Source organism: Castor canadensis, chromosome 17 (genome assembly GCF_047511655.1).
Source record: "Castor canadensis chromosome 17, mCasCan1.hap1v2, whole genome shotgun sequence".
Classification (NCBI taxonomy): Eukaryota; Metazoa; Chordata; class Mammalia; order Rodentia; family Castoridae; genus Castor; species Castor canadensis.
In genome coordinates, this window is record NC_133402.1 from 51,818,686 (window position 1) to 51,841,827 (window position 23,142).

At 49.6% G+C, this 23,142-nt stretch overlaps 1 protein-coding gene across 3 annotated transcripts; it reads left to right on the plus strand.

The window, feature by feature from the left end:
- Positions 1-11,668: 11,668 nt before the first annotated feature.
- Positions 11,669-16,648, plus strand: Glyctk (glycerate kinase). Of its 3 annotated transcripts, none has more exons than XM_074060394.1 (5): positions 11,669-11,771; positions 13,581-13,996; positions 14,206-14,357; positions 14,963-15,138; positions 15,419-16,648. In XM_074060394.1, the coding sequence occupies exons 2-5, from the start codon at positions 13,620-13,622 to the stop codon at positions 16,283-16,285; spliced, it is 1,572 nt and encodes a 523-aa protein (XP_073916495.1). In that variant the 5' UTR covers positions 11,669-11,771; positions 13,581-13,619; the 3' UTR covers positions 16,286-16,648. The 3 variants fall into 3 exon arrangements, with proteins under 3 accessions (XP_073916495.1, XP_020034906.1, XP_073916494.1); XM_020179317.2 differs by lacking the exon at positions 11,669-11,771 and adding an exon at positions 11,822-12,004; XM_074060393.1 differs by lacking the exon at positions 11,669-11,771 and adding an exon at positions 13,286-13,434.
- The last annotated feature ends 6,494 nt before the right edge of the window (positions 16,649-23,142 follow it).

Genomic DNA, 23,142 nt, shown 5'->3' on the forward strand with positions numbered 1-23,142 from the left:
CAGACCAGCTCATCAAAGAGAGCCCGAGCGTGTGAATCCGAGACCAATGGAAAGAACCCACCTAACCCTTACCCTAATCCAGAGTTAAAGTGTCCACAAAAAGCCCCAACCTTCACCTGAGCAGGGTGTCACCAGTTTCCCGGCTCCACTGCACTGCTCCAGCTGCAGCCTTTTCTTTTTCTAATAAAACTACCTGTGTGTGCACTATCCGTGTCTTGTGAGCTTATTCCTAAACCCAGCTAAGAAAAGAGCCCCTGGAGTGGCCCCTCTGTACCCCACCACACTCCTGATCTCTGCCTTCTGAGTAGCTAGGATTACAGGTGTGAGCCACGTGCACCCTGCAGCTAAATGTATTGATTTTTTACTTTTTTTTTTTTTTTGTGGGATTGGGGTTTCATCTTCCAAAGCAGGTGCTCTACCACTTGAGCCACACCTCCATACCATTTTGCTCTGGTTATTTTTAAAGATGGGGATCTCATGAACTATTTGCTCAGGGAGGCCTCGAACCTCCATCCACCTGATCTCAGCCTCTCAAGTAGCTAGAGTTACGGGTGTGAACCACCTGTGCCTCTTTTTTTTTTTTTTTTTTCCTGTGACTATAAAGTTGATGCAGTCTCTTCCACTGGAACATATCATTAAGGGTAATTTGAATCCATGTCCCTGGGCCACAGTCACTTATATTTGGCTCAGAATAAACTATTTTCTTATTCCCTTTAAAGCAGAGTAGTTATGTGGACAGTTGGGAAGCGAATACACCTAGGAGATGCTTTTATTTTTTGGCCTGTGTTAACTTAAAAAATAACCACAGAAACAGCTATAATCTATTGTATGTTTTCAGCCAAAAGAAATCCTTGCAGAGTATCTTTCAAGATTGTACTTCTGTACCTTTTCCAGATTTCACTGTTAAGAAGCTTCCTTCCAAGACTTGACTTCCTGATTATTTTTAGAATGCAAAAAGTCATTTTTTCATATTTTAAGAGCATTCTCAAACACATTCTCACTGTTTCACTTCCTAGCCTGGCTCCTTGCCTTACTGTAGTGGGCTTCTCCTAGCTTTCAGGCCAACAGCCTCACTGCCTTAATGGATGGACTTTGAAAGTGATCCAGAATGGTTAGCTCCAGTGGAAAGTGAACAGAGGGAAAGCTGTAGTTAGGAGTGGACCAAATTGCCTTAAAAAGAGAATCAGTATCAGACTTAATTTTTTTTGGTGGTGGGGAGGACAAGCTCTCCCCAGGTAGCCTTCAACATTCTCCTGCCTCAGCCTCCCAATAATGGGATTATAGGTTTATACCACCACGTGGGGCTGGCAATTTGCTATGTTTTTCTTTTTGGGGGGCAGCAGCACTGGGGCTTGAAGTCAGGGCCTCACGCTTGTGGGCAGGCACTGTACCGCTTGAGCCACTTTGCCAGGCCTTTCTTGTGTGGGTTTTTTGAGATAGGGTCTCTACTTGCCTGGGCTGACTTTGAACCATGATCCTCCTGATCTCTGTCTCCTGAGTAGCTAGGATTACATATGTGAGCCACTGGCACTGTAACTTGTCTTTTTAATGCAGAAAGCCCCTCACAAATCCTAATCTTTTGAGATATGCTTCTTTTGAGATAAATTTCTGAGCTAGAGTGCCACTCAGCAAGGCTTCCCTAGAGCTTGAGTAACTTCTTAGAAGAGTTTTGGAATAACTCAGATGACTTCTGGGCTGGTGGAAAGGTAGAGCACCTGCCTAGCAAGCGTGAGGCCCTGAGTTCAAACCCCAGTGTCACCAAAATAAATAAATTTAAAAAAATTAGGTGACTTCTTTGCAAAGGGTATGGAGTGTGGCTGAAGGAGAGTACGTGCATGCTCACGGCCCTGGATTCCAATCCCAGTGGCGCAAAAACAAAAAAGCAAGAGAGTCAGAAAGAGTAGAGGAAGAGAAAAAGAGGGGTGTGTGTTTAACTCCTAAAGAGAAAAAGATGGGATAGTTGAACATTACTGGAACTTAGGTAACTTTGTATAGCAATGTTCCAAAACACAGTTCCCATATAACCACTTCATACCTGCAAAGTGCTGGATTGGCTAAATGAGAGCTTCATTTTACTCCCACTAAGAGGAAATAAATATTCTATCATGGTCATGAATAGAGGTCATATTTTCCATCAACATGAAATTATAAACTCTTCTATGGCGTTAAAGACACCTCCAGCAATGATTTTATTCATTTAAATAAGTATATACATATATGTTTAATTTATTATTATTTTTGCAGTGCTGGTGATTGAACCCAGGGCCTCATGAATGCTAGGCAAGCCTTCTTCATCCCCTCTTAATTCTGTTTTAATGTTGAAGACCCAGGTTCTGAAAGGTCAGGTAACTTTCTCAAGGTCACACAGCCCATGACCAGTAGAGAATGGAGTCACGATGTACTTCTACACTGGAATGCTCTGGCCTTGTATCCAGGGCAGAGGACAAATAACCATTCACGTTTAACAAAGGCCATTGTTGACAAACAATGCCTTCTTGTTCTGGAAAAGATGCGATCTTCCTTTTTAAAACCTTCATTGCCCAGAGACTGGACAATCTGCACTGGCCCCAGAGCCTTTATCTCTACAGCTACAAAATTGTTTCCAAATGCTTAAAAGCCCTTTCTGACAAATCTGCCCAGGGATTACCATATCTACAGATTGTATATATTCTTTTTTGGGGGGCGGGGGCACCATGGGGTTTGAACTCAGGGCCTCATACTTACTTGAGCTACTAGATTGTGAATGTAGTGAGGCCCATAGTGGTCATGTGTGCACTGAATGTGTTCTGACTTTTTTCTTGCCATATCCTTAACAATACAGAAAAACAGCTATTTGCACAGCATTTACAGTATATTAGGAATTATAAGTAATCTAGAGATGATTAAAATGATATAAGGAGGACATACTTGGGGTTGTATGCAAATACAGTTTTATATAAGGGACTCAGGCATCCATGGATTTGGGAACCTGTGAAGGTTCTCGAACCATTCTCAGTGGATACTATGGCAGATACCAAGGGATGACTGTGGCCCTGCTTGGGTGCCGGCCCCTCATCAGTGTCTTGCCTAGTCATAGCTGAGCTGCTTCTACATGAGCTATCTGTGCTCTGTCTCTGCCTCCCACTGAGCAACCCTGCAGCAAGCACGCCATCCTTCCACCAGAGAAGTAGCCAACACTTCCATGCCAGGAGGGAGTGCAGGAAAGGGGAGCTCCTGGAAATCTTGAAGCCCACTCTGAGTTAAAGGGCTTTTTCTTAGCCAGGCACCAGTGGCTCAGGCCTCTAAATCCCAGCTACTCAGGATGCAGAGATCAGAAGGATTGTGGGACAAATAGCTTGTGAGACTGTGAGGGGAGCAAACATGAGGGATCATAAACAGCAGAAATGGCTCTGGGAATGTAAAGGAAATAAATGGCAAAAATAACTTTGTCTTAGACACGGGAGATAAAGAAGCATTCTTAAAGAGAAACAACATCTAAAGAGATGAAATATAGACCCCTTATGGAAGATGGCACAGCATCTCACCAAAATAATGAGTGGTAGTCCTAAATGTATGCGGCAGGTCTCAGGGACAGGATGGACTAACAAGGCCCTCCTGGAATGCCAGTCTAATAAGGATAGGGTCAACAAAAAGTTAATTAAACAGCCAATTATAGCTGCAGCTTCAAAGCAGAGTGTGTGTGTATGGGGGGGGGGCGGGGGCGGGTAAGCCAGGCAGAGCCCTTTATTACCTCCCAAACTTCAGCCATTCTTTGGCTTAGCTCTTTCACCAAGTCCCACCTGTCAGGGTGCTTTGCTTTCCTTTCAGTAAACTTTGTGCTTGTTTTAACTCTTAACTCCTGGTCTGGTGTTTTCAGTCAACTGCATCAGAACATACTCGGGTATCAACACCCATCTCAAAATCACCCAACACAAAACCGGGTTGGTGGAATGGCTCAAGTGGTAGACCACCTGCCTAGCAAGTGTGAGGCCCTTAGTTCAAATCCCAGTACTGCTCCCCCCACCCAAAAAAAATGGACTGGAGGTATGGCTCAAGCAGTAGAGTGCTTGTTTTGCAAGCTCAAAACCCTGAGTGCAAACCCCAGCCCAGGAAGGAAGGAAGGATTTATTTCCTCCTTTCTTTTCAATTACTAGCGTAACTTTTTCTCCCAGTACCCTGCTCCGTATCTTAATAACTAACTGTAAAATTAGTTCAAATGCACACTCCTTTTCCTGTGCACTTACCATTTCCACATTACAGGAAACGGAACCGGAGTCCTAGGCCAGAGACCCAACTCCCTAACTTCCAACGTGTTAGGTTAACACATGTGGGAAGAAGGCAGCTCTGCGTTTCAGCCCATCTTCAGCCCACCTTTGCAACAGACATGAGCTCTAGATTTACTTTTTTTTTTGGTCATGCTGGGCACTGAGCCCTGGGTCTTATATGGCCAGGCAAATGATCTACCAAGTGCTCTTCCACTAAGCTATATCTCTAGGGAAGTTTTAGATTTTTTTTTTTTTCTGGGATTGGGGTTTGAACTCAGGGCTTTGAACCTCTTACTGCTTGAGCCACGCCTCCAGTCCATTTTGCTTTGGTTATCTTGGAGATGGAGGTCTCATGAACTCTTTGCCTGGGCTGGTCTTGAACCTCAATCCTCCTGATCTCAGCCTCCCAAGTAGGTAGGATTACACCTGAGACATGAGCCATAGGAACCTGGCTCCTTTTTGCTTTTAAGTAAAGGTAATATCTTTGATGAATCATTAGATTTAAATAGAGGAAGAGATCCTGCAAGAGAGAGGTATGCCTAATTAAGCAATCCCAGTCAAAGTGTGGCCTGGTGATCATTATCTCAGTTTTGGTTCTGGGAGGAGGTCTAGAGGAGTTATTGTCATCACTTGAGGGGAGCAATTTGGTTCCCATGAGATAATTGCTCCTGCTCTAGGGTGCGGCTCATCATTATAGGTAACTACCCTCATTTACGAGGTGGTCTGTCCTGGGAGGCTTGCTGTTTCCTTGGGGGTAATTTCGGTTCCTTGTCATAAAGATGTTATTGATCAGTCCTTGTCATTCTCAGTATCCAAGGTGGCTACAGGATTCCCAGAACAAAGGAGATAAATGCAAAATGAAGGCAGGAATGTCTCATTTTTATCCTGCTTTTAGTTAACCTGTAGGCCTAAATGAGGAATCAGTGCTATTTAACAAAAGCAGTTTCTGAGAAAGATAACAATTAAAAGGTAGTTGTAGCTGGATACGGTGGTGAACGCCTGTGATTCTAGCATGGTGGAGGCTGAGGCAGGAGGATCATGGGTTCAAGGCCAGCCTGGCTACACAGCGAAACCCTGTCAAACAAAAGAGGTAGCTGTCAGGAGAATAACAGGCAGAGACTGGTTATGATGGAAACCAGGTGCACAGACCTTCAAACAACAAGCCTCTGACCAATCATGTTTTCTTAAGATTCACAGGTCTGGAAGTGTGGTGACTTTTAGACCAACGTAAGACATGGCCCTTGTTCTGGAACTGACCATTTCTCTAGATTAGTGAACTGTCCTGGTTCACACCTGTCTGAGACTGAGGTAACATTCCTATGCTGGGTCTGGGGGATCAGAAGACAAAATGAACCAGTGTCCCCATCCCCCAAGAGAGCACTGTGAGCCCTACCTCCTGTAAAGGGACATGCCGTTTCACAAGTTATGGCCCCCTGGGGATGCCTCAAAAATGCCACAAGGCTGATAAACAGGAGGCTTTCACAGGACTGTGCATATGTTCCTATCGAGATGTGTTAAAAGACCACTCCACTCCTGACTCCCCTTCCCAACAAAAAGGACCAAATAAAAAAACCCCTCTATTTAAACAACAGGGAGCTACCGATTTTCTGGGCTCCCTGTCTCCAGGGGCAGCTTTTCCCCTCTAATAAATCCTACTTTGTGTGCCGACCTTATTGGTTCACGAGTCAATATGCTGCCTCATGAACAAATTCTTTGGCCTGTGGAGGCAAGAACTCTTGAAAAAAAAAATCACAAAAATAGGTCTGGTGGAGTGAATCAAGGTGTAAGCCCTGAGTTCAAACCCAAGTACCACAAAAACAAACAACAACAACAAAAAACAAGTGTTGCTTTCCATGTGGGAATTATTTATTTAAGCAGTACGGGGGTTTGAACTCAGGTCCTCAAGCTTGCTAGGCAGGTGCTCTACCTCTAGAGCCATACCCCCAGTACTTCACTGTGGATTTTTTTTGGTGTGCTGGGGCTTGAGGTCCAGGCCTTCACCTTGAGCCACTCCACCAGCCCTATTTTTATGAAGGGTTTTTGAAGATAGGGTCTCTGGAACTATTTGCCCAAGCTGGCTTTCAACAGAGATCTTCCTGATTGCTGCTTCCTGAGTAGCTAGGATTATAGGAGTGAGCTATGGGTGCCCGGCTTCACTGTGGATTTTAAAATGGAGTTTTCAGACCCTCTTATGAGCCCTGCTATGGCACAATATTTGTGTGCTCCAAAATTTATGTTGAAACTTAATCTTCAATGCAGTCGTATAAAGAGGTGGGTCTTCTTGGAGGTGATTAGGTCATGAGGGCTTGTCCCTCATAAGTGAAATTAAGGTCTTTTATAAAAGATGCTTCACGGGGTACTTCACAGGGTATCTTTTACCCTTCCACCATCTATCATGTGAGGTCATAGTCTGTACCTTCTGGACGATATAGCAGTAAGGCACCATCTTGGAAGCAGAGAGAAGGCCATCACCAGACACCAAACCTGCAGCGCCTTGATCCTGAATTTTCCAGCCTCCAGAACTATGAGAATTACCAGCACTGCAAAAAAAAAAAAAAAAGCAACACCTCCCCAAAACCAGAATTATGAAAAATAAATTTCTATTGGTTATCAATTTCTGTTGTTTACCTTAAAATACCTGGTCTGTGGCATTTTGTTATAGCAGCACAAAGGAACTGAGAGACACATTCAATAATTCACAATACTTTTCAGATTGAAATAACTAAACTGAGTTTGCCTTTTTTTTTTTTTAGTACTGGAGTTTGAACTCAGGGCCTATACCTTGAGCCACTCCACCAGCCCTATTTCTATGACTTTTTTTTCACAAAAAATAGGGTCTTGCAAACTATTTGCTTGGGCTGGTTTTGAACTGCAACCCTCCTGCTCTCTGCCTCCATAGCAGCTAGGATTACAGTGTGAGCCACTGGTACTTGGCTCTGAGTTTACCTTCTTAAAGTACAGACTGAACACATTCACAATCATTCTTTTTATTTTTGGTTCTAAATCAATTTTACATTTCCTACTGGTCCTGAATTCTTTATCACTTGTCCACTCACAATTAAAATACAGTTGGGGGTTGAGTATGTAGCTTAGTGGTATGTTCTTAGCATTTGAGGTCCTGGGTTTGATCCCAGGCATTTAAAAAAAACCCAAAAAACTAGAGCGGGTGTGACCAGAAATCCCATGAATTGATAGAGTAAAAATGTGCCTTGAATAGCAACCCAAGACTAAGGCAGAGGAACTGTCCTTGTGGAAGCAACTTTTCACTTTGTACTCCTGCTCTCTGGTATTAATCAGTGGACCAGGCTTTCTTAGTTTGTGAACACACAGCACAATCTTGTTCATCTCCTCAATGTTGCTCATGAAAGAGTATTCAGGGATTGACAGGTATGACCTGGAACATGCTGGTACATGTGTCAAGATGAATGCCAAGGAGGATGAACCAACACTTCCTAGATGATTTGAAATCAATGAAAGTAGATTAAGCTTCTGAGATATAGGTCTTGATTTCTGAAGTTTCATGGATAAAGTCTGTGTATCAACTAGAACAGGCTAAGTTGTGCTGCAGGAATACAAACCCAATACATCATAAGTGGTTTAAAACATCAAAGGTTTATTTTTCATTTTCAGTTCATGTCCATTGTTGGTGGCAGAGTGGCTTTTCCAATCAGCCACTCAGGGTCTCAGGTTGGCAGAGAAACTTATACTGGATTGTTGATCTCAAGCTTGTGTCCTGGTGAAGTCAATGATTGAAGATACTGGACCAGGAGTTAAGAGTGAATCAAGCACAAAGCTTATTGAAAGGATAGCAAAGCATTCTGGAGGGTGGGACTTGGTGAAAGAGCTAAGTTAAAGAAAGGGTGAAGCCTAGGGGATAATATAGGGCTCTGTCTGACTTAGGTTCCCTCTACTCTACTTTGAAGCTACATTTGTAATTGGATGTCATTTAACTAACTTACTGAACCTGACTATTTGTCCTTATCAAACTGGACATTCCAGGAAGGTCTTGTTAGTCCACCCTGTCCTTGAGACCTACCATATGCATTTTATGACTACCTCTTGTTATCTTGGTGAGAGCCACCGTTTACATTTATAACTCCCTTTTGCTACCTTGGGGGAAGTTTGCTGTGTTACTTTTGAGGAGTCTGTTTCTCATCTCTAGATATTTTTTAAATGGTCTCTGTCTCCCTCACCTAGGAGAAAGACCTCTGTATTTTATTATCTGGGTTAGAGGCTCCTTAGATGTTCGTTTTTAAGGGTGCCTTCCTATCTGTCTCATCTAAGACAAGGTCACTTTTGCCATTTGTTCCCCTCTCAAAAACCACCATCTTACCAGGTGCTGGTGGCTCATGCCTATAATCCTAGCTACTCAGGAGGCACAGATCAGGAGGATTGAGGCTGGAAGCCAACCCAGGCAAATAGTTCGTGAGACCCTATCTCAAAAAAAATCCTTCACAAAAAAAAAAAAAAGGCGAAGGCCTTGAGTTTAAGCCCTAGTACCACAACAAAACAAAACAAAACAAAAGAAAAAAACAAACCCAAAACCAAACCAAACCGAAACAACAAAAACCACCACCACCATCTTGAATACTGCAGCTGCCAGATCCAAGGGAAAGACATGCTCAGGAAGGTCTCATGTGGGCAACTAAATGCCCAGAAATGACCCACATCACCTCTATAATAGGTACTTAGAAACTGCTTTTGCTAAAACCCCAAAACACTGACTCCTTTACCTACAAATGTCCAAAAGGTAATTAAAAGCTTGGCATTCCTGCTTCCATTTTGTTCTTTATTTTATTTTACCATTTTTACATTTACTTACATGTGCATAGTGTTTGTGCCACCTCCTCCTCCCCCCTCCCATTTTTTTCTGTGTCCTTTGTTCTGAGCCATTCTCTCTTGCAGTCATCTTGTAACCACCTTGGAATCCAGGAAGGACAGAACTGATGGGAGAACATCTTGAGACAGGAGTCGAAGTCCCCCTACCAGGCAACAATGACTCTTCTATGGTAACAAGGCCCCACCTGACCAATACTGAGATATGAGCAAAGAGAACCACACCTCTGATCCGCTGTGACCGGAACTGTTTAATAATTCACACCTCTTACCCCCACCCCGTCCCAATTCTTCATTTTAAACATAAAGCCCAAGTCTGTGCCCTGAAGAGGGGCTTAAATGCTCACTTTGCAGTTTCTTATGGCAAGCCTAAAAATAAATCTCCTTTCTCTACCCTTTACTCTTTATCTGGCTATTGGGATTGAGTGCTAGACCCAACATATGGAGCCCCTGGAGTTCAGACCTCTGGCTTAGAACCCCAGTTCACTTCCACTCCTAATTGATTGGCCAAAACTAGTCACATGACCTCACCGAAGGGGCCAGAAACTACAGTCCTCCCATGTGCCTGGAGAGAACTGAACTTACTTAACAGCTGCCAACCACCATCCTCAATTTCCATGGTTTGAGGTTGGAGGACAACAGGATAAATGCCAATAGAGGAGTGGGGACATTAGGGGATTGACTGTGTCAGCTCTGCCATGGGGAGGACATGGACACATGTGCCTCTTCAGGCATCTGAAACCACAAGTGGCTGCACATTAATCTGAGATCAACTTCCTTAACAATATTTATTTATAGCAGGGTTCCAGATCAGAAAGTCCAAATTGAGCTTTCTTCGCCCCAATTTGCATCACTCATTACCCCAATGACTCCCTTGAGCTTGGTAAGGGATTTTGTTACAAAGATCCCTAAAACTTAGCCAGCCCTTTCTGTGATGGATTTTTTTTCCAGATAGAGTGTTGCAAATTCTGCAGGGGGCTGGTTTTGAATCTGGATTCTGTTGATCTCTGCCTCCTGAGTAGCTAGAGATTACAGGATTAAGCCAACAGCACCTGGCTTCCTTCAGCTTTTCTTTTTCTTTTTTTTTGTGACACTGGAGTTTGAACGCAGGGGCTCAAGCTTGCTAGGCAGGCACTCTACCACTTGAGTCATTCCACCAGCCCCAGCTTTCTTGAATAATGAGGAAAACTTATATTTTACCTTTAATCAAATAGCCTCTTCAGTTTTTTAACTCATAAAATAGCATCTCACAAGAGGTAACATGTATGTATGTAGGCTTAACAATACCTTAATCTGTTTAGAACTATTATTATTTCTTTGTATAAAATTATCAATAGATATTTAGATTGCTTTATACTTCATGAAATCTCTGGTTGGAATTTCTCTCCTGTCCATTGAAAAGGACAAAATATGTCACTTTGGCGGGAGAGTTATTCTGAGCTACAGGCATCAGAGAAACAACACATGTCGGAGGACACCTTGCCCTTCCCCTTTCTACCTAAAAGCAGAACATGAATTTCCCATGAGAAAGGTGACCTTTTGTACCAAGAACATTCTTCGCACCAGACAGTGGGTGTGATTCTGCACACAAACCTCACTAAAATGACCCTGACCCTCCATCGGCGCTCCGTATATCTCTCACAATTAACCGCCCCTCGGAGCCCAAACTGTTTTTTTTGTGGTACTGGGATTTGAACTCAGAGCCTACACCTTGAGCCACTCCACCAATTTTTTTTTTTTGTTAAGGGTTTTTTCGAAATAGGGTCTCATGAACTATTTGCCCAGGCTGGCTTCAAACCGCAATCCTCCCGATTTCTGCCTCCTGAGTAGTTAGGATCACAGGCGGGAGTGGCTCATGCCTGTAATCCTATCTACTCAAGAGGCAGAGATGAGGAGGATCCGTTGGAAACCAGCCCCCAACAAATAGTTTGGGAAACCCTATTTCGAAAATACCCAACACAAAGGCCCAAGGAGTGTCTCAAGCGGTAGACACCTGCCTACCAACCATGCAGCCCTGAGTTCAAACACCCAGTACCGTCCACTCCACAAAAAATAAAGCTCCGGAAGTACTCAATGGTAACTGGACCCTACGGAATAAAAAGAATCACTGCAATCTTGCGAGACCCCACCGCAAAAATGAAGACGACACCAGAAAGTTACTCCTCGCAGGTTTCCCAGCTGACTGTGCTGAACAAATACCCTGCGCCTGGCTCCCGCCTCGCAGGCACCCCACTCCACTTCCGGTTTCCGCTCCCCCCCCCCCGCGAGTACTTCCGGTCTTCAGAGCGGAAAGGCCCAGCCTGTGGGGGAGGGGGTGTAAGTCTGCGTTGTAAGGACCCATATGGCCTTTGGAGGAAATTCCTGGCCCGGGCGACAGCAGATATGGGCGACAGCGGACCTGTGTTTCTAGAGTCACCTGGCATTCTGCAGCAGCCACTTCTCTCGCGAAGGCTTGCGGCCCGGGCTTTAGGGTGACATCACTTCCGGGCGATCTGCGGGCAGGTGTATCCGGAAATGGCGCCAGCCCCATGTGGGTCGGAGGAGGAGTTAAGGCTGGTCCTTTGGTATTTCCGCATTCCTCCCTGGAATGTCCTGAAGTTTAGAGTAGAGTGTGTTTTGAATGGAGTTGGCGGATTTGGCAAATAAAAACGCAAGTCTTCCAGTTAAACTTGAATTTCTGATGAGAAACGAGTAATTTTTAGTTTAAATATATCCAAAGTATTGTACGGGACATATTTTTGTTAAAAAGTTACTGATCTGAAAAATTCAAATTTAACAGCGTTCTGAATTTTATCCGGCAACCTTAACCTTGAGCGTCCTCCCTCCCGCTCTGGACTCTGGTATTCAGTAGCGAGGTTGAGGTCCCCTAGGCCTTTGTTCCACTGGGAAATAGGTATAAAGTTCAACCAGGCTGTAAAAATCAGGTATTTTAGATGCTAAGATTCTTTTAGCTCCAAGTCTAATGGGCAAGCCCCAGGGATCTCCTGGTGAAAGGCACGTTTGCAGAGTCCCCACGGCGGTACCCTTTGTGCTCCCTTTCACAACGAGTTAGGCCAGGTTAATCTTATGGGAAAGCTGAGAACCAAGTGGGCTAAATGTTCGAAGTCTGGAAGTTGCCATGTTGTTTTGGTGTGTGGTAAACCGATGTTCAGTGTTCTCTGTGTTAACAGTGGACAGCACCAAACACATAGTCTGAGGGTATCAAGGGAAAAGTATTATTATTATTATTACTATTTTTGGTGCTGGGACCTCACCCATACTAGGCAAGAGCTATGCCACAGGGCCACATCTCCAGCCTCTGACAGCATTATTTTTTTTTTCTTTTTTTTTGGGTGGTTATGAGGTTTGAACTTAAGGCCTGCACTTTGAGCCACTCCACCAGCCCTTTTTTGTGATGGTTTTTTTTGAGATAGGGTCTCTCAAATTAGTTGTCCGGGCTGGCTCCGAACTGCGATCCTCCTAATCTCTGCCTCCTGATTAGCTAGGATTACCGGTGTGAGCCCCTGGTGCCTGGCTAGTAGATGCCTTTTTATAAATTTTTGAAGCTTTATTGTCCCTAAACCCTTCTCCAGGGGTTCCTGACCTTCACCTCAAAGTTTCTCTAGCCTTTATCCTGCCCAGTGGGGAAAATGACTATTTGGATTCAGTTATGGGAGCCTGTTCCAGCCAGTGGGCTCTGACCTCAGTGTGCAGTGTAACTCGGCTTGGTTTGCTATTTCAGAGCCAGAAGGGGTGTTCCTGGCAGAAGTGAGTCTTGCCAGTTATGTGGGTAGAAGGGCATCTTTTCCTATGGGGCAGATTGGCCCCTGTAGCACATGGGCTTTTGTAGTGCCTGAGGACTTCCATGAGTCAGACTTTGTTGGTGTTCTTGATTTGTAGCTGGATGTCTTGCTGGACTGACCTGGGTGCTGAGATTCCTCGGGCTGTATGCCCTAATGAGTCTGCAGCCTCCCCACACAAACCTAGTGATCCCAGGCTTCCCAGCCAGTCCCATGAGCTAATGAAATAGAATAGGCTGGAGGTTAATAGGCTCTGGGTCAGTTCGTGGGGCAACCCATAGCCACCTGGCAGTAGAAGTTGTAAAGAGGGGATGTACGAGTGCCAGAAAGGGACATTGCTTCTGGGTGAGGGTTCAGAAGTGCAGATGTGGAAAAGGGGTAGGGTGGGAGACTGCTGGTAGGAATTGCTCCCTTTGTGAATGATTAACTCCCAGTCAAAGAGGGTGACAGGGAGAAGGGCTCAGTTAATAGGAACTTTGGACTTGGGGCAGAATGTGCAGAGGGCCCTAGTGTGGTCTGTAGAAGAGGACTGCTGAGTGGCAGGGCAAGGGCTTTAAGGACTAGAGTGAAAGCAGGTAGCTCAGAGCCTCAGGAAGTCTTCTTAAACTGAATAACTAATTTTTGCAGCAGTAGCTGTGGGAACCACCCACCCTAAGCCCTCACAGGGGTGGCCTCAGGGTGCCTTCTGTCTCTGGCCTCACTAGTGTTTTTTTACTCCTAGGCAGCTATGGATGCAAGGTGGTGCTGAGAGCAGTGAGGCATGGCTGTAGCCCTACAAGTCTTGCCCTGTCTGGTCCGAGCCCCCTCACGTCCACTCCTCTGGGGGGCCCCAGTGGCCCGGATGGCTAGTGGCATGGCTTTGGCAGAGCAGGCACGACAGCTATTTGAGAGTGCTGTGAGTGCAGTGCAGCCGGGCCCGATGCTGCAAAGGGCACTGTCCTTGGATCCTGGTGGTGGACAGCTGAAGGTACGGGACCGGAGCTTTCAGCTGCGGCAAAACCTGTACCTAGTGGGCTTCGGCAAGGCTGTATTGGGCATGGCAGCTGCAGCTGAGGAGCTTCTGGGCCAGCATCTCGTGCAGGGTGTGATCAGCGTTCCCAAGGGCATCCGTGCTGCCATGGAGCAAGCCGGCAAGCAGTAAGGAGCCTTGGGGGGAAACCTAGGCTCAGACTCAGGCTGGATCAGGGCCTCCTCAGAAGCCTCCCTTTTCTCCTGGGTCTGGCCTGGCTCCAGGGTGGTGTCAGTGTGGTCCTTGCTCATGCCTTCTTTACCCTTTTTGCTGAGAAATCAGTGGGAAAAGAGGGGTCCACCCCCATCTCTTACTCTCTGATTTTCTCCCTACTCAGGGAGATGTTGCTGAAGCCACACAGCCGTGTCCAGGTGTTTGAAGGTGCAGAGGACAACTTGCCGGATCGTGATGCACTCCGGGCTGCGCTGGTCATCCGGCAGCTGGCTGAGGGGCTCACAGCTGATGACCTGCTGCTTGTGCTCATCTCAGGTTTGCATGCCAGATTGGATTAGGACAACTGGCAACAGGGAGGGGTGAAGGTGCTCTAAATACCAGGTCTTTGAGAGACTGATCTGAGCCTCCAGAGTTACTGGGTGAGGGTGGGAGCAAGGGAGGGAGTGAGAAGCCTGAATGGTGGCCTTGGGCCAGTCATCTGCCCTCCCCTGAGCCCACGGTCCTTCTCCCAAACTGCCCTTGTTGGGTATGGTGAGAGGGTGCACAAGGCATGTCATGTCAAGAGTTCTTGCAAAATGTCATTGCTGTTGTTATCTGCACTAATGTTCCAGGGCTGGAACCTAGGTCTTTCGGAGCCCTCTCCTTGGTCCTCTGCTATTTATCCTTGTTCTGCCCCTTGTTCCAACCTCTTAAAGGAATGGTTTTTCCAGTGCCTGCTAGGATCTGGGGTGCCCCAAGGCAGGTGACAGCCTCTGGTGACCAGGGCTTGATGACTCTGTGCACTGTCATGGCATGTCCACATGGGGGCACCCTAACCCTTCTATCCAAGTCCACCTTATTCATGGGCTTGTCAACCGTTGCTTGCCTGGTTCTCTGGGTTGGGATGTCTCCTCTGTCTGATGCCTTCACTAACTCTGCAGGTGGGGGCTCAGCCCTGCTGCCTGCTCCCATCCCACCTGTCACACTGGAGGAGAAACAGATGCTCACCAAGCTGCTGGCGGCTCGTGGAGCTACCATCCAGGAGCTGAACACCATCCGGAAGGCCCTGTCCCAGCTCAAGGGTGGAGGACTGGCTCAGGCTGCCTACCCTGCTCAGGTGAACACATTGTTCTTCCTCCGGCAGCCCCGGGGTCGTTCCCTCCCCACCGCACGTGACAGGGAGATGAAAGCCTAGACCAGCATACAAGTGTGAGTTCACAGGGCCAGTCTGGCGGGGTGTGTGGAAGGGGTCCCGGAGAGGAGGAGAGGGGAGTCCCTATGGCCAGGTGTTCTGCAAGCCTACCTGAGAGTGGTGACAAGTGGGCAAGGATAGATCCTTAGGGCCTGTGGCTGGGAGGAGGTGGGACTGAGCCTTTCCCTGTGTGTCTCTTCCTTAGGTGGTGAGCCTGATCCTGTCAGATGTGGTTGGGGATCCTGTGGAGGTGATTGCCAGTGGCCCTACTGTGGCCAGTGCCCATAGTGTGCAAGACTGCCTGCATATCGTTGATCGCTATGGTCTTCGCGCTGCCCTACCACGTTCTGTGAAGACTGTACTCTCTCGGGCTGACTCTGACCCTCATAGTCCCCACACCTGTGGTCATGTTCTCAATGTAATCATTGGCTCTAATGTGCTCGCTCTGGCTGAGGCTCAGAGGCAGGCAGAGGTACTGGGTTACCGGGCTGTGGTGCTGAGCACAGCCATGCAGGGTGATGTGAAAAGTGTGGCCCAGTTCTACGGGCTGCTAGCCCAAGTGGCTGGAGCCCGCCTTACTCCATCCATGGCTGGGGCTTCTGTGGAGGAGGAGGCCAAACTTTATGAGCTGGTAGCCGAGCTGCAGGTCCCAGACCTGCAGCTGGAGGAAGCTCTGGAGGCTGTGGCAGAGGCGAGTGGCCCAGTCTGCCTGCTGGCTGGTGGTGAGCCCACAGTGCAGGTGAAGGGCTCAGGCAAGGGTGGTCGGAACCAGGAACTGGCCTTTCGTGTTGGAGTGGAGCTGGGAAGACGACCACTGGGGCCTATGGATGTGCTGTTTTTGAGTGGTGGCACTGATGGGCAAGATGGGCCCACAAAGGCTGCTGGTGCTTGGGTCATGCCTGAGCTTGCCAGCCAGGCTGCTGCTCAGGGTCTGGACATGGCCACCTTCTTAGCCCAAAATGACTCGCACACCTTCTTCTGCTGCCTCCAGGGTGGAACACACCTGCTGTACACAGGGATGACAGGTACCAACGTCATGGATGCCCACCTTCTGTTTCTGCGGCCTCAGTGATGGCATACGTCACATTTTTGAGAGACCAGGAGAGGCCTATAAGGGCAGGGTTTTAGGAAGGATGAGGGTTGGTCCCTAGAGCCTCACCATACTTTCGGGCCCCTCTTCTCCTCAGCCTTGGCTGCTTGGTTGGCTTGCCCACCTCCCACACATCTACATGTTCATTCCCATCAGCTAGATTGGAAGATTGGGGCTTCCTTCCATCCTGTCTTTCTGTAGTGGCAGCAGGTAGCCCCAAGGACCAGACAAGCTCCTTAGCCTGCTTGCTGTCCTTGTTCTCCCCGCCAGGCAGCCCCTCTCTCTGCCCAGCCCTTCAGCCTGTTCTGTAGAGTGAAGACTGAAAATAAAACAGACCACACTGCGGCTTCTCAGTGCATCTTTTCTCAGTGTAAAGACTTGCAGGGAGCTGTGGGGGAGGGCAGTGTGGTATGGCCACATCCAGGTGCCAGGGCCTGGCTGTTTCTCACATCCCTCTTCCCGGCATGCTCAGGACTTGTGTCATGTAAATGGGAAGCTGCCTATCTCTCTAGAGCTTGTGGATTGAGTCTGGCTCCTTGCAGCCTCGATGTGGGTGAGTAGAGGTCCCCAAAGAGGACAGGCCTGAGAACTGCCACCCATCCAGGTAGGTGTCTTTGTAGCATCTTTGCTACAGTCTCTCCACCTCCTGCTTGTTTGCCTCATTGCTCCCTGCCACCAAGGACGTCCCTCTGTATTTGGACAGCCGCAGCTTTGGTTGCACTGAAATCTGCTTTACCACCTAGCCCTCTGTTGATTGAGGGGCTGCTCCAGGCCACAGGACACTGGACCTTGTTTTCTTGTTCCAGCCCCATTTTCCTAGGCTGAACATCCCAAGTCCTTCACAGGGACATAACTCAGGCCTGATGCCAGCCTTCCAGCACTGGGGCCACAATGAAAGGGTCCAGCAGTCCCTCCTGTCACAGCTGGTGGTGGGAAAAGAGGTGAGTAAGGAGGAGAGCAGCAGTGGAATGACTTCCTTCTCCTCGCTGGCAGCCTGGGTTGGGAGAAGGAGGCGCCACTGTCCTGGCTCCCCAGAAGCCCTCTTGCTCAGTATTGGAGCTCCCCGCTGGCTATCCTCGCCGTGCGCCATGGCTCCAATCCCTATATGAGTGAGCAGTAGAATCACATAGGAATAAAAAGCCATAGAGAACAACGAGGCCTGGGGCTGCTCCTGTGGGCCCTTCCTCCACCCTGAGCATGCGAGGGGCTCTAGGCCAGGGCTGGCATGCCCTCCTCCTGGGAAGAGCCTCTTTCCCACTTGGGCTCTGGACATCCTGCCAAGCAGGCAATTCATGACTGGGGGACCTGGTGCACATGGCAGATCTTGGGCCCTGAGTGAGCACAGTAAGCTGGGATCTGGGTACCAGAAAGGTTTAGGGAAGGAGGGAGTTTGCTTGCACCACTTTCCTTCTGCTCTGGTGTGGGGTACCTGCTGACAAGGGTCATAGTCTCAAGTGATACTGTTCCCCCATGCCAGTGCTTATACCCTGGTGTTCTGGCAGTCTCCATTCTTGCTCTTGGGAGTGTATTAGCACTGGATGTCAAGTTGCAGGCAGCGCTGGGACCAGGGCTGAGGGCCTGTGTGTAGTGGGCACGTGAGCATAGGATGTAGTGAGCATGGCATGCTGGGAAGGGGAATCTCTGCACATGCAGGTGCTCTGCACAGGGCATGGACACTGCTTCTGTGCTTGGCTGCCTCCATGTTGGGTAGGGTCTTGCTGGATGCTCCCCTTGTCCACTTGGCCTTGGAAGCCAGGGCCTGAATTGGGCCCTTACCCCAGATACCTATCTCTCTTTCTCTCACGAGGCTAGATTTAAAATGAGGTAAACCCCCACAGTGAATGCTCAGTAGGACTCAGGATGTGCTGTATGGGTGGATCATCAAGCGCTCCCTGCCTTTGGCTTTTGGCTCCTCACTCTCCTGGCTCAGGTCCTGATGCACCCTTTCATCTCCACTCCCTGAAGCTTTACTTGGCTAGAGGCTTTCTCCTTGAGTATGCCCCCTTCCTCCGTTCTCTGCGCTTGAGATGAGTGGTGGGCCTCACAGCCTTTTGGGGTCAGCTTATTCAAACCCCTTTGTCCTATAGCTGGAGAAACAGAAGGTGGTTTATTTGGGGCTACACAGCACGTCAGCCACAAACTCTGGATAAGAATCTGGTTAGAACCCCATTCTTTGCCGTCCTCTGGGGCTCAGACACCCTGGGACCTATGAAGGGCTCAGCAGAGCCCAGGAGATGTACTCTTGCCTTCCCTGCTGCCCATTAAGGGTTTGGGGTTGGTGACGTGACCCTGCTTGGCCTTTCCAGGGTCGATAAAGCAGATTTGGTCTCTTCTTTGCTGGGAGAGGCAGCTCCCATATGGGTGATTTGTTGGGAACCATGTGCAGTTGTCTGTGGCTGTGTGCACACAAGTGTGTGGTAGGGGTGTGTGTTCCCAGTGCAACCCATGACCAGTTTACTGAGCAGGCCTCTGAACTGCTCTGCCCATCCCAGGGTGGAGATGCAGTTTGGTGTAGTTAGAATACTGGGAATACTGTGGAACATACTGGGCAGGGAGGCCATAAATGCTGGCAGGAGCTAGTTGGTAGAGGGCCTTGTCTGCCCATTGAGGGATTTAGCATTGACAGCATGGCAAGCTCATGAGAATTTTGGCAGGGAGTGATGCCATGAGGCTGTTGTAAGATTTTCATATAAGACTTCTTTCCTTCTTTTTTGGTACTGGGATTTGAACACAGGACCTCATGCCTGCTAGACTGGCGCTTGAGTCACAACCCCAGCACTTTTTTTTTAAACGGTGCTGGGGATGGAACCCAGGCTAGGAAAGTGCCCTATTGAGCTACATCCTCCCAAATTGTATGATTTTCATGCTGAGGGTCACCTTCCTTTTTGCAGGGGGTGTGGGATGAAGGCATGCAAGGAGATAGGAGGGTCACAGGTGGAGAGAAGTACATCATGGGGCTCCAAGAACTTCCTCCCTCGTCCCCTTTGCCTCACCCTTTAGGTGCCCACTCTGAAACCAAGGCTGGAAGCCCTGCTCAAATATCCCTGGGAGTCACTGAGCCCCTCTGTCTCTGGGAATGTCATCAGAGCCTTGAGGATTTGGGGAACAGAAAGACTGGTCAGCTGGTTGATGCTTTTGAGGGCATAGGGACCCCACACTCATGTAGGGCCTGGAAGGAACCCTGAAGTAGGGGTCAGATTCTTGTCTTTCCACCTTCCTTTCTCCAAGCCTCAGTTTTTTCCTCTAATGGGGATAATATCCTTTCCATGCTCACCTCTTTGGGGAGGTGTTGGAAGCAGGGAGATGTATGTGAGAAAGCTCTGAAGAAGTGGGGGCCCAGGGAAAGAGGAAAGGGAAGGCAAAGCATTGATGTCTTCCAAGAATTGCAAGGTGATCTCTGCTCAGGGAGGACACCTTGCTAGGCATGGCCAGGTTATAGTGATTGACTGAGGCCAAGCAAGCAGCCTGTTTTCTGACATTGGACTGACAGTGGCAGGCGATGGTCCTTTTATTTATTTATTTATTTTGTGATGCTGGGCTGGGAATCAAACTCAGGGACTTGTACATGCTGGGAAGTGCTGTACCTCTGAACTACTCCTCTAGGCCAGTGCATGGTATTTGAGTCTAATGATCAGAAGGGTGTATGGTCTTCCAGCCTGGAAGAGCACCCCCTCCTGTCTCAGGAAAATAGGCAGGAAAGCCTTTCTCCCTCTGGTCTGGGTCATGTGTGAGGCATACAATGAGGTTCAGATTGGGAAGGGGAAGACTGGCAGGACTTCCCTGGCTAGGAACCCCTAGCTGGGTGGGAGGATTTGGGGTACGCTAGGGGAGGAGAGGACTTATGCATAGGGTGTGTGTGTGTGTGACACTGACACTCCCGGGTGGTGGGGAAGTCAATGACCTAGGCAGACTTCTGTGTGAAATAGGACCATGAAGTTGTAATGAGCTGTGCCCAGCCCAGGAAGGATGGCCTTTCTCTTAGAGACAGGGATGTGTGAGAGTCACAATCCTCCCCAGGTGACCACTAGAGCCAGTCTGGAGGCTTTCTAGCTCCCCTTCCATGTTGCAGGCTGGTGCATAGTGGCTGGAGGGAGTGGGCTGGGGGGTGACCATGCGACTGTATCAGCTTATGTCCACAACTCTGATTCTGCCTCTGTACATGTTCCATGGGGAAGGGGAGCAGGTAGGTGGCAGGTACCGCCCTTCTCAAATGAGGAGGTTCTGGCCAAGGGTGAGGGAGAGTTGCTATAACTTCCTAGTTCTTAGAAGGGCCACTATCCTTGGCAGTTCTGCCTCATGGGACCGTACCCACCATGATTTGGTTCACTGATGACTCGGGGGTTCAGGGAGCTGTAGGACCTGGCCTTGCCCTAACCACACAGTCTGGGGCCAGCCCTCAGGATGTACCCCATTGGGAAGTACCTCCGTCCCTAGCTTCCGCTGAGAAAGGGGTGGGGCTGCTGTGGTCTCTGCCTCCTTAGTCCACACCCACCAGCTGCCCAGCTTTAGGCTTTCAGGATCTCCTAGTGGTCCTGGGTTGTTCCAGAAAGTGCACTCACAGCCTCACTTAAGAGCCACAGCTCTGGCTCCACCTGCTCCCCGCACCCTACCCTGTCCCACCCCTTCCCACAGAGCGCCTGTCCTGCCAGGCTCCAGGAAGCTGACTGCAGGAACATCTAGGTTCTGGCCTGATGCAACTGGGTAATGCTACCCTGGGGACCTTGTCTGGGGGAAGCTGATCAAAGACCCCTAGAGAAGGGAAAAATGCCCCACATTTCGTGTGGCTCTGGGGGTCAGCAGCTTGGAGGGAAACCTGTGAGCCTGTGGCTGGGTGAGATCTCTCCCCTGCCCCGCCCCTCTACCTGGGCAGTGGGGACAGCCCCAGCACATTCCATCCAACAAGCAAACCCCCACAAGGGACAGGCACTCGCGGGGGTCACAGCCCTGTGGTCAGTGCAGCTGCTACCACCTGGCAACCCCATAGCTGCAGCCCAGTTGGGCAGGGGTCAGAGCATGGGCTCCAGGACTGGGCGGACACTCAAACCCTCCAGGGTGGACTGTTTGGGCAGCCTGGTGTCTTCCCACCCTGTTGTGTTCCCCAGAGGGTCTTCCTCTGCCCAGGACTCCCCACAGAAACCAGGCACCAGGCAGGGACAGCCTGCCAGTTTCTGGCCAGCCTTGTCCGTCCTCCCTCTGCTCCTGCTGACCACCCAGGCACCTACAGCTGGTACTCTGCTGCTCCCACTGCCTTGGGCGGGGAAGCATTGCAGCCAGGACTGCCCACTCTCCCACCTGCCCCCCAGGGCTCTGGCTGCCCCATGCCCCTGTCCCTGAACCCCGAGCTCACCTCAGTGGCGCTGTCTCCTCACCAGAGGCACTGCAGTGTGAGAACTGTCCCGAGGAGCCGGTTCTCAGCTGAAACAAAGAGGTGGGGGAGAAAGAGGGGGGCAGCAGGAGAGGGAGAGAGTGAGTGAGCTGGAGAAGGAGTGGAGGCTGGAGGGGGAAGAGAGAGGGAGAGGATGAGACAGAAGAGAAGGGAGGGGAGGACAGCGAGTGCCACTGCTGATAGATAAAGCCTGACTCTGGGGACTGAAGGGCCAAGAAAGGAGGGAAGAGGAAATGGGGAGGGGGCGGAGGAGGTGAGGGGGGCCAGACTGAGGGGAGCAGAGGACAGACTGTTAGGGGCGGCAGGGGGAGCAGGGACAGGGTGAGGAGGTTGGGGCAAGGGAGGGGGCGTGGGCAGGAGGGGGAGCGGTGGGAGGGGCAGGCTACTGACTGGTGGGCTGGGATGGGGTGGGCAGAGGGGCCCCACCCCTGCCCAACGCCAGGCTCTGGTCTCAGGGGAAGCCAAGACTTGAGTGGGTAAAAGGCCAAATGGGGGAGGGGGGGAAAGGCAGGGAGAGGGACCAACCAGGCAGGGGGCAAGGCACTAGGATGGTGGGCTGGCTTGGGAGGACAGGGCCAGCCACAAAGGCAGGAGAACAAAGGTGTCTAAAGGGAGGAATGGGCCCCTGCTGGCCGCAGGTGCACCAGCCCCGAGCATCCAGGACAGAGTGACAGAGCGTCCTGAATAGAGGGCAGGTCCACTCTAGGGTAGTGCAGGCTGCAGTGACTGCCTGAGGTCCAGGAGAGACCTCAGATGGCTGGGAGGACAGGCAGGGCTCCCCTTCATTCTTTGAGAGCTCTGACACCCGGGCCACACACCGTGACTGACTGCATATCAGGGTGCTGCTGTTACTGTCTTTTGTGGGGAGGAGCTGTTGATGGGGACGGGTCCTGTCCTGTGGCGGGGGACTGAAGCCATGACTGAGAACTGGGTAGGGGAACTTCCTATAGGGCCCCAACGGGAGGAGGGGAGGAGCATGGTGGGCACATGGGGGAAGGGATGGGTGGGGGCATGGGTCAGAAAATGGCCAGGGGTTAAGGCATTGCCACCCCTTCCCAGACCTACCTAAACTAGGGACTCCCATTCCACACCTCACAATTCTTGGGCTGCCTGATGCAGACCTAATGAAAGATGGAATAATGATCCACTTCTCTGTTGCTCCCCTGCTGCTGCCAGGCACTGCTGTGACAGGCAAGGGCACTGCCTGGGGACATCAGCTTGGGCTGCAGGGCTGTCTGTTTCAGTGCTGGGGGAGGAAGGGCAGAACGCCTGGGTAGCTGGGCTGGTCTAGCCTCCCCTCAGGCTTGAAGACACAGAAACACCAGCCACCCTCCCACCCCTGCTGACCAAGGGAAGTTCCTCTTCTTATCCCACCTAGGTACCTCACACACATTCTCTGAAGGGCAGCAAGAAAGGAGGGAGCCTTGTGCTTGCTATGACAGGAGGACTGGGA

Coding starts and splice junctions, on each gene's coding strand:
- Glyctk (XM_074060394.1), top strand. CDS start 13,620: ATGGCTGTAGCCCTACAAGTCTTGCCCTGTCTGGTCCGAGCCCCCTCA. Junction 13,997..14,205: donor ATGGAGCAAGCCGGCAAGCA/GTAAGGAGCCTT, acceptor CTCCCTACTCAG/GGAGATGTTGCTGAAGCCAC. Junction 15,139..15,418: donor AGGCTGCCTACCCTGCTCAG/GTGAACACATTG, acceptor TCTCTTCCTTAG/GTGGTGAGCCTGATCCTGTC.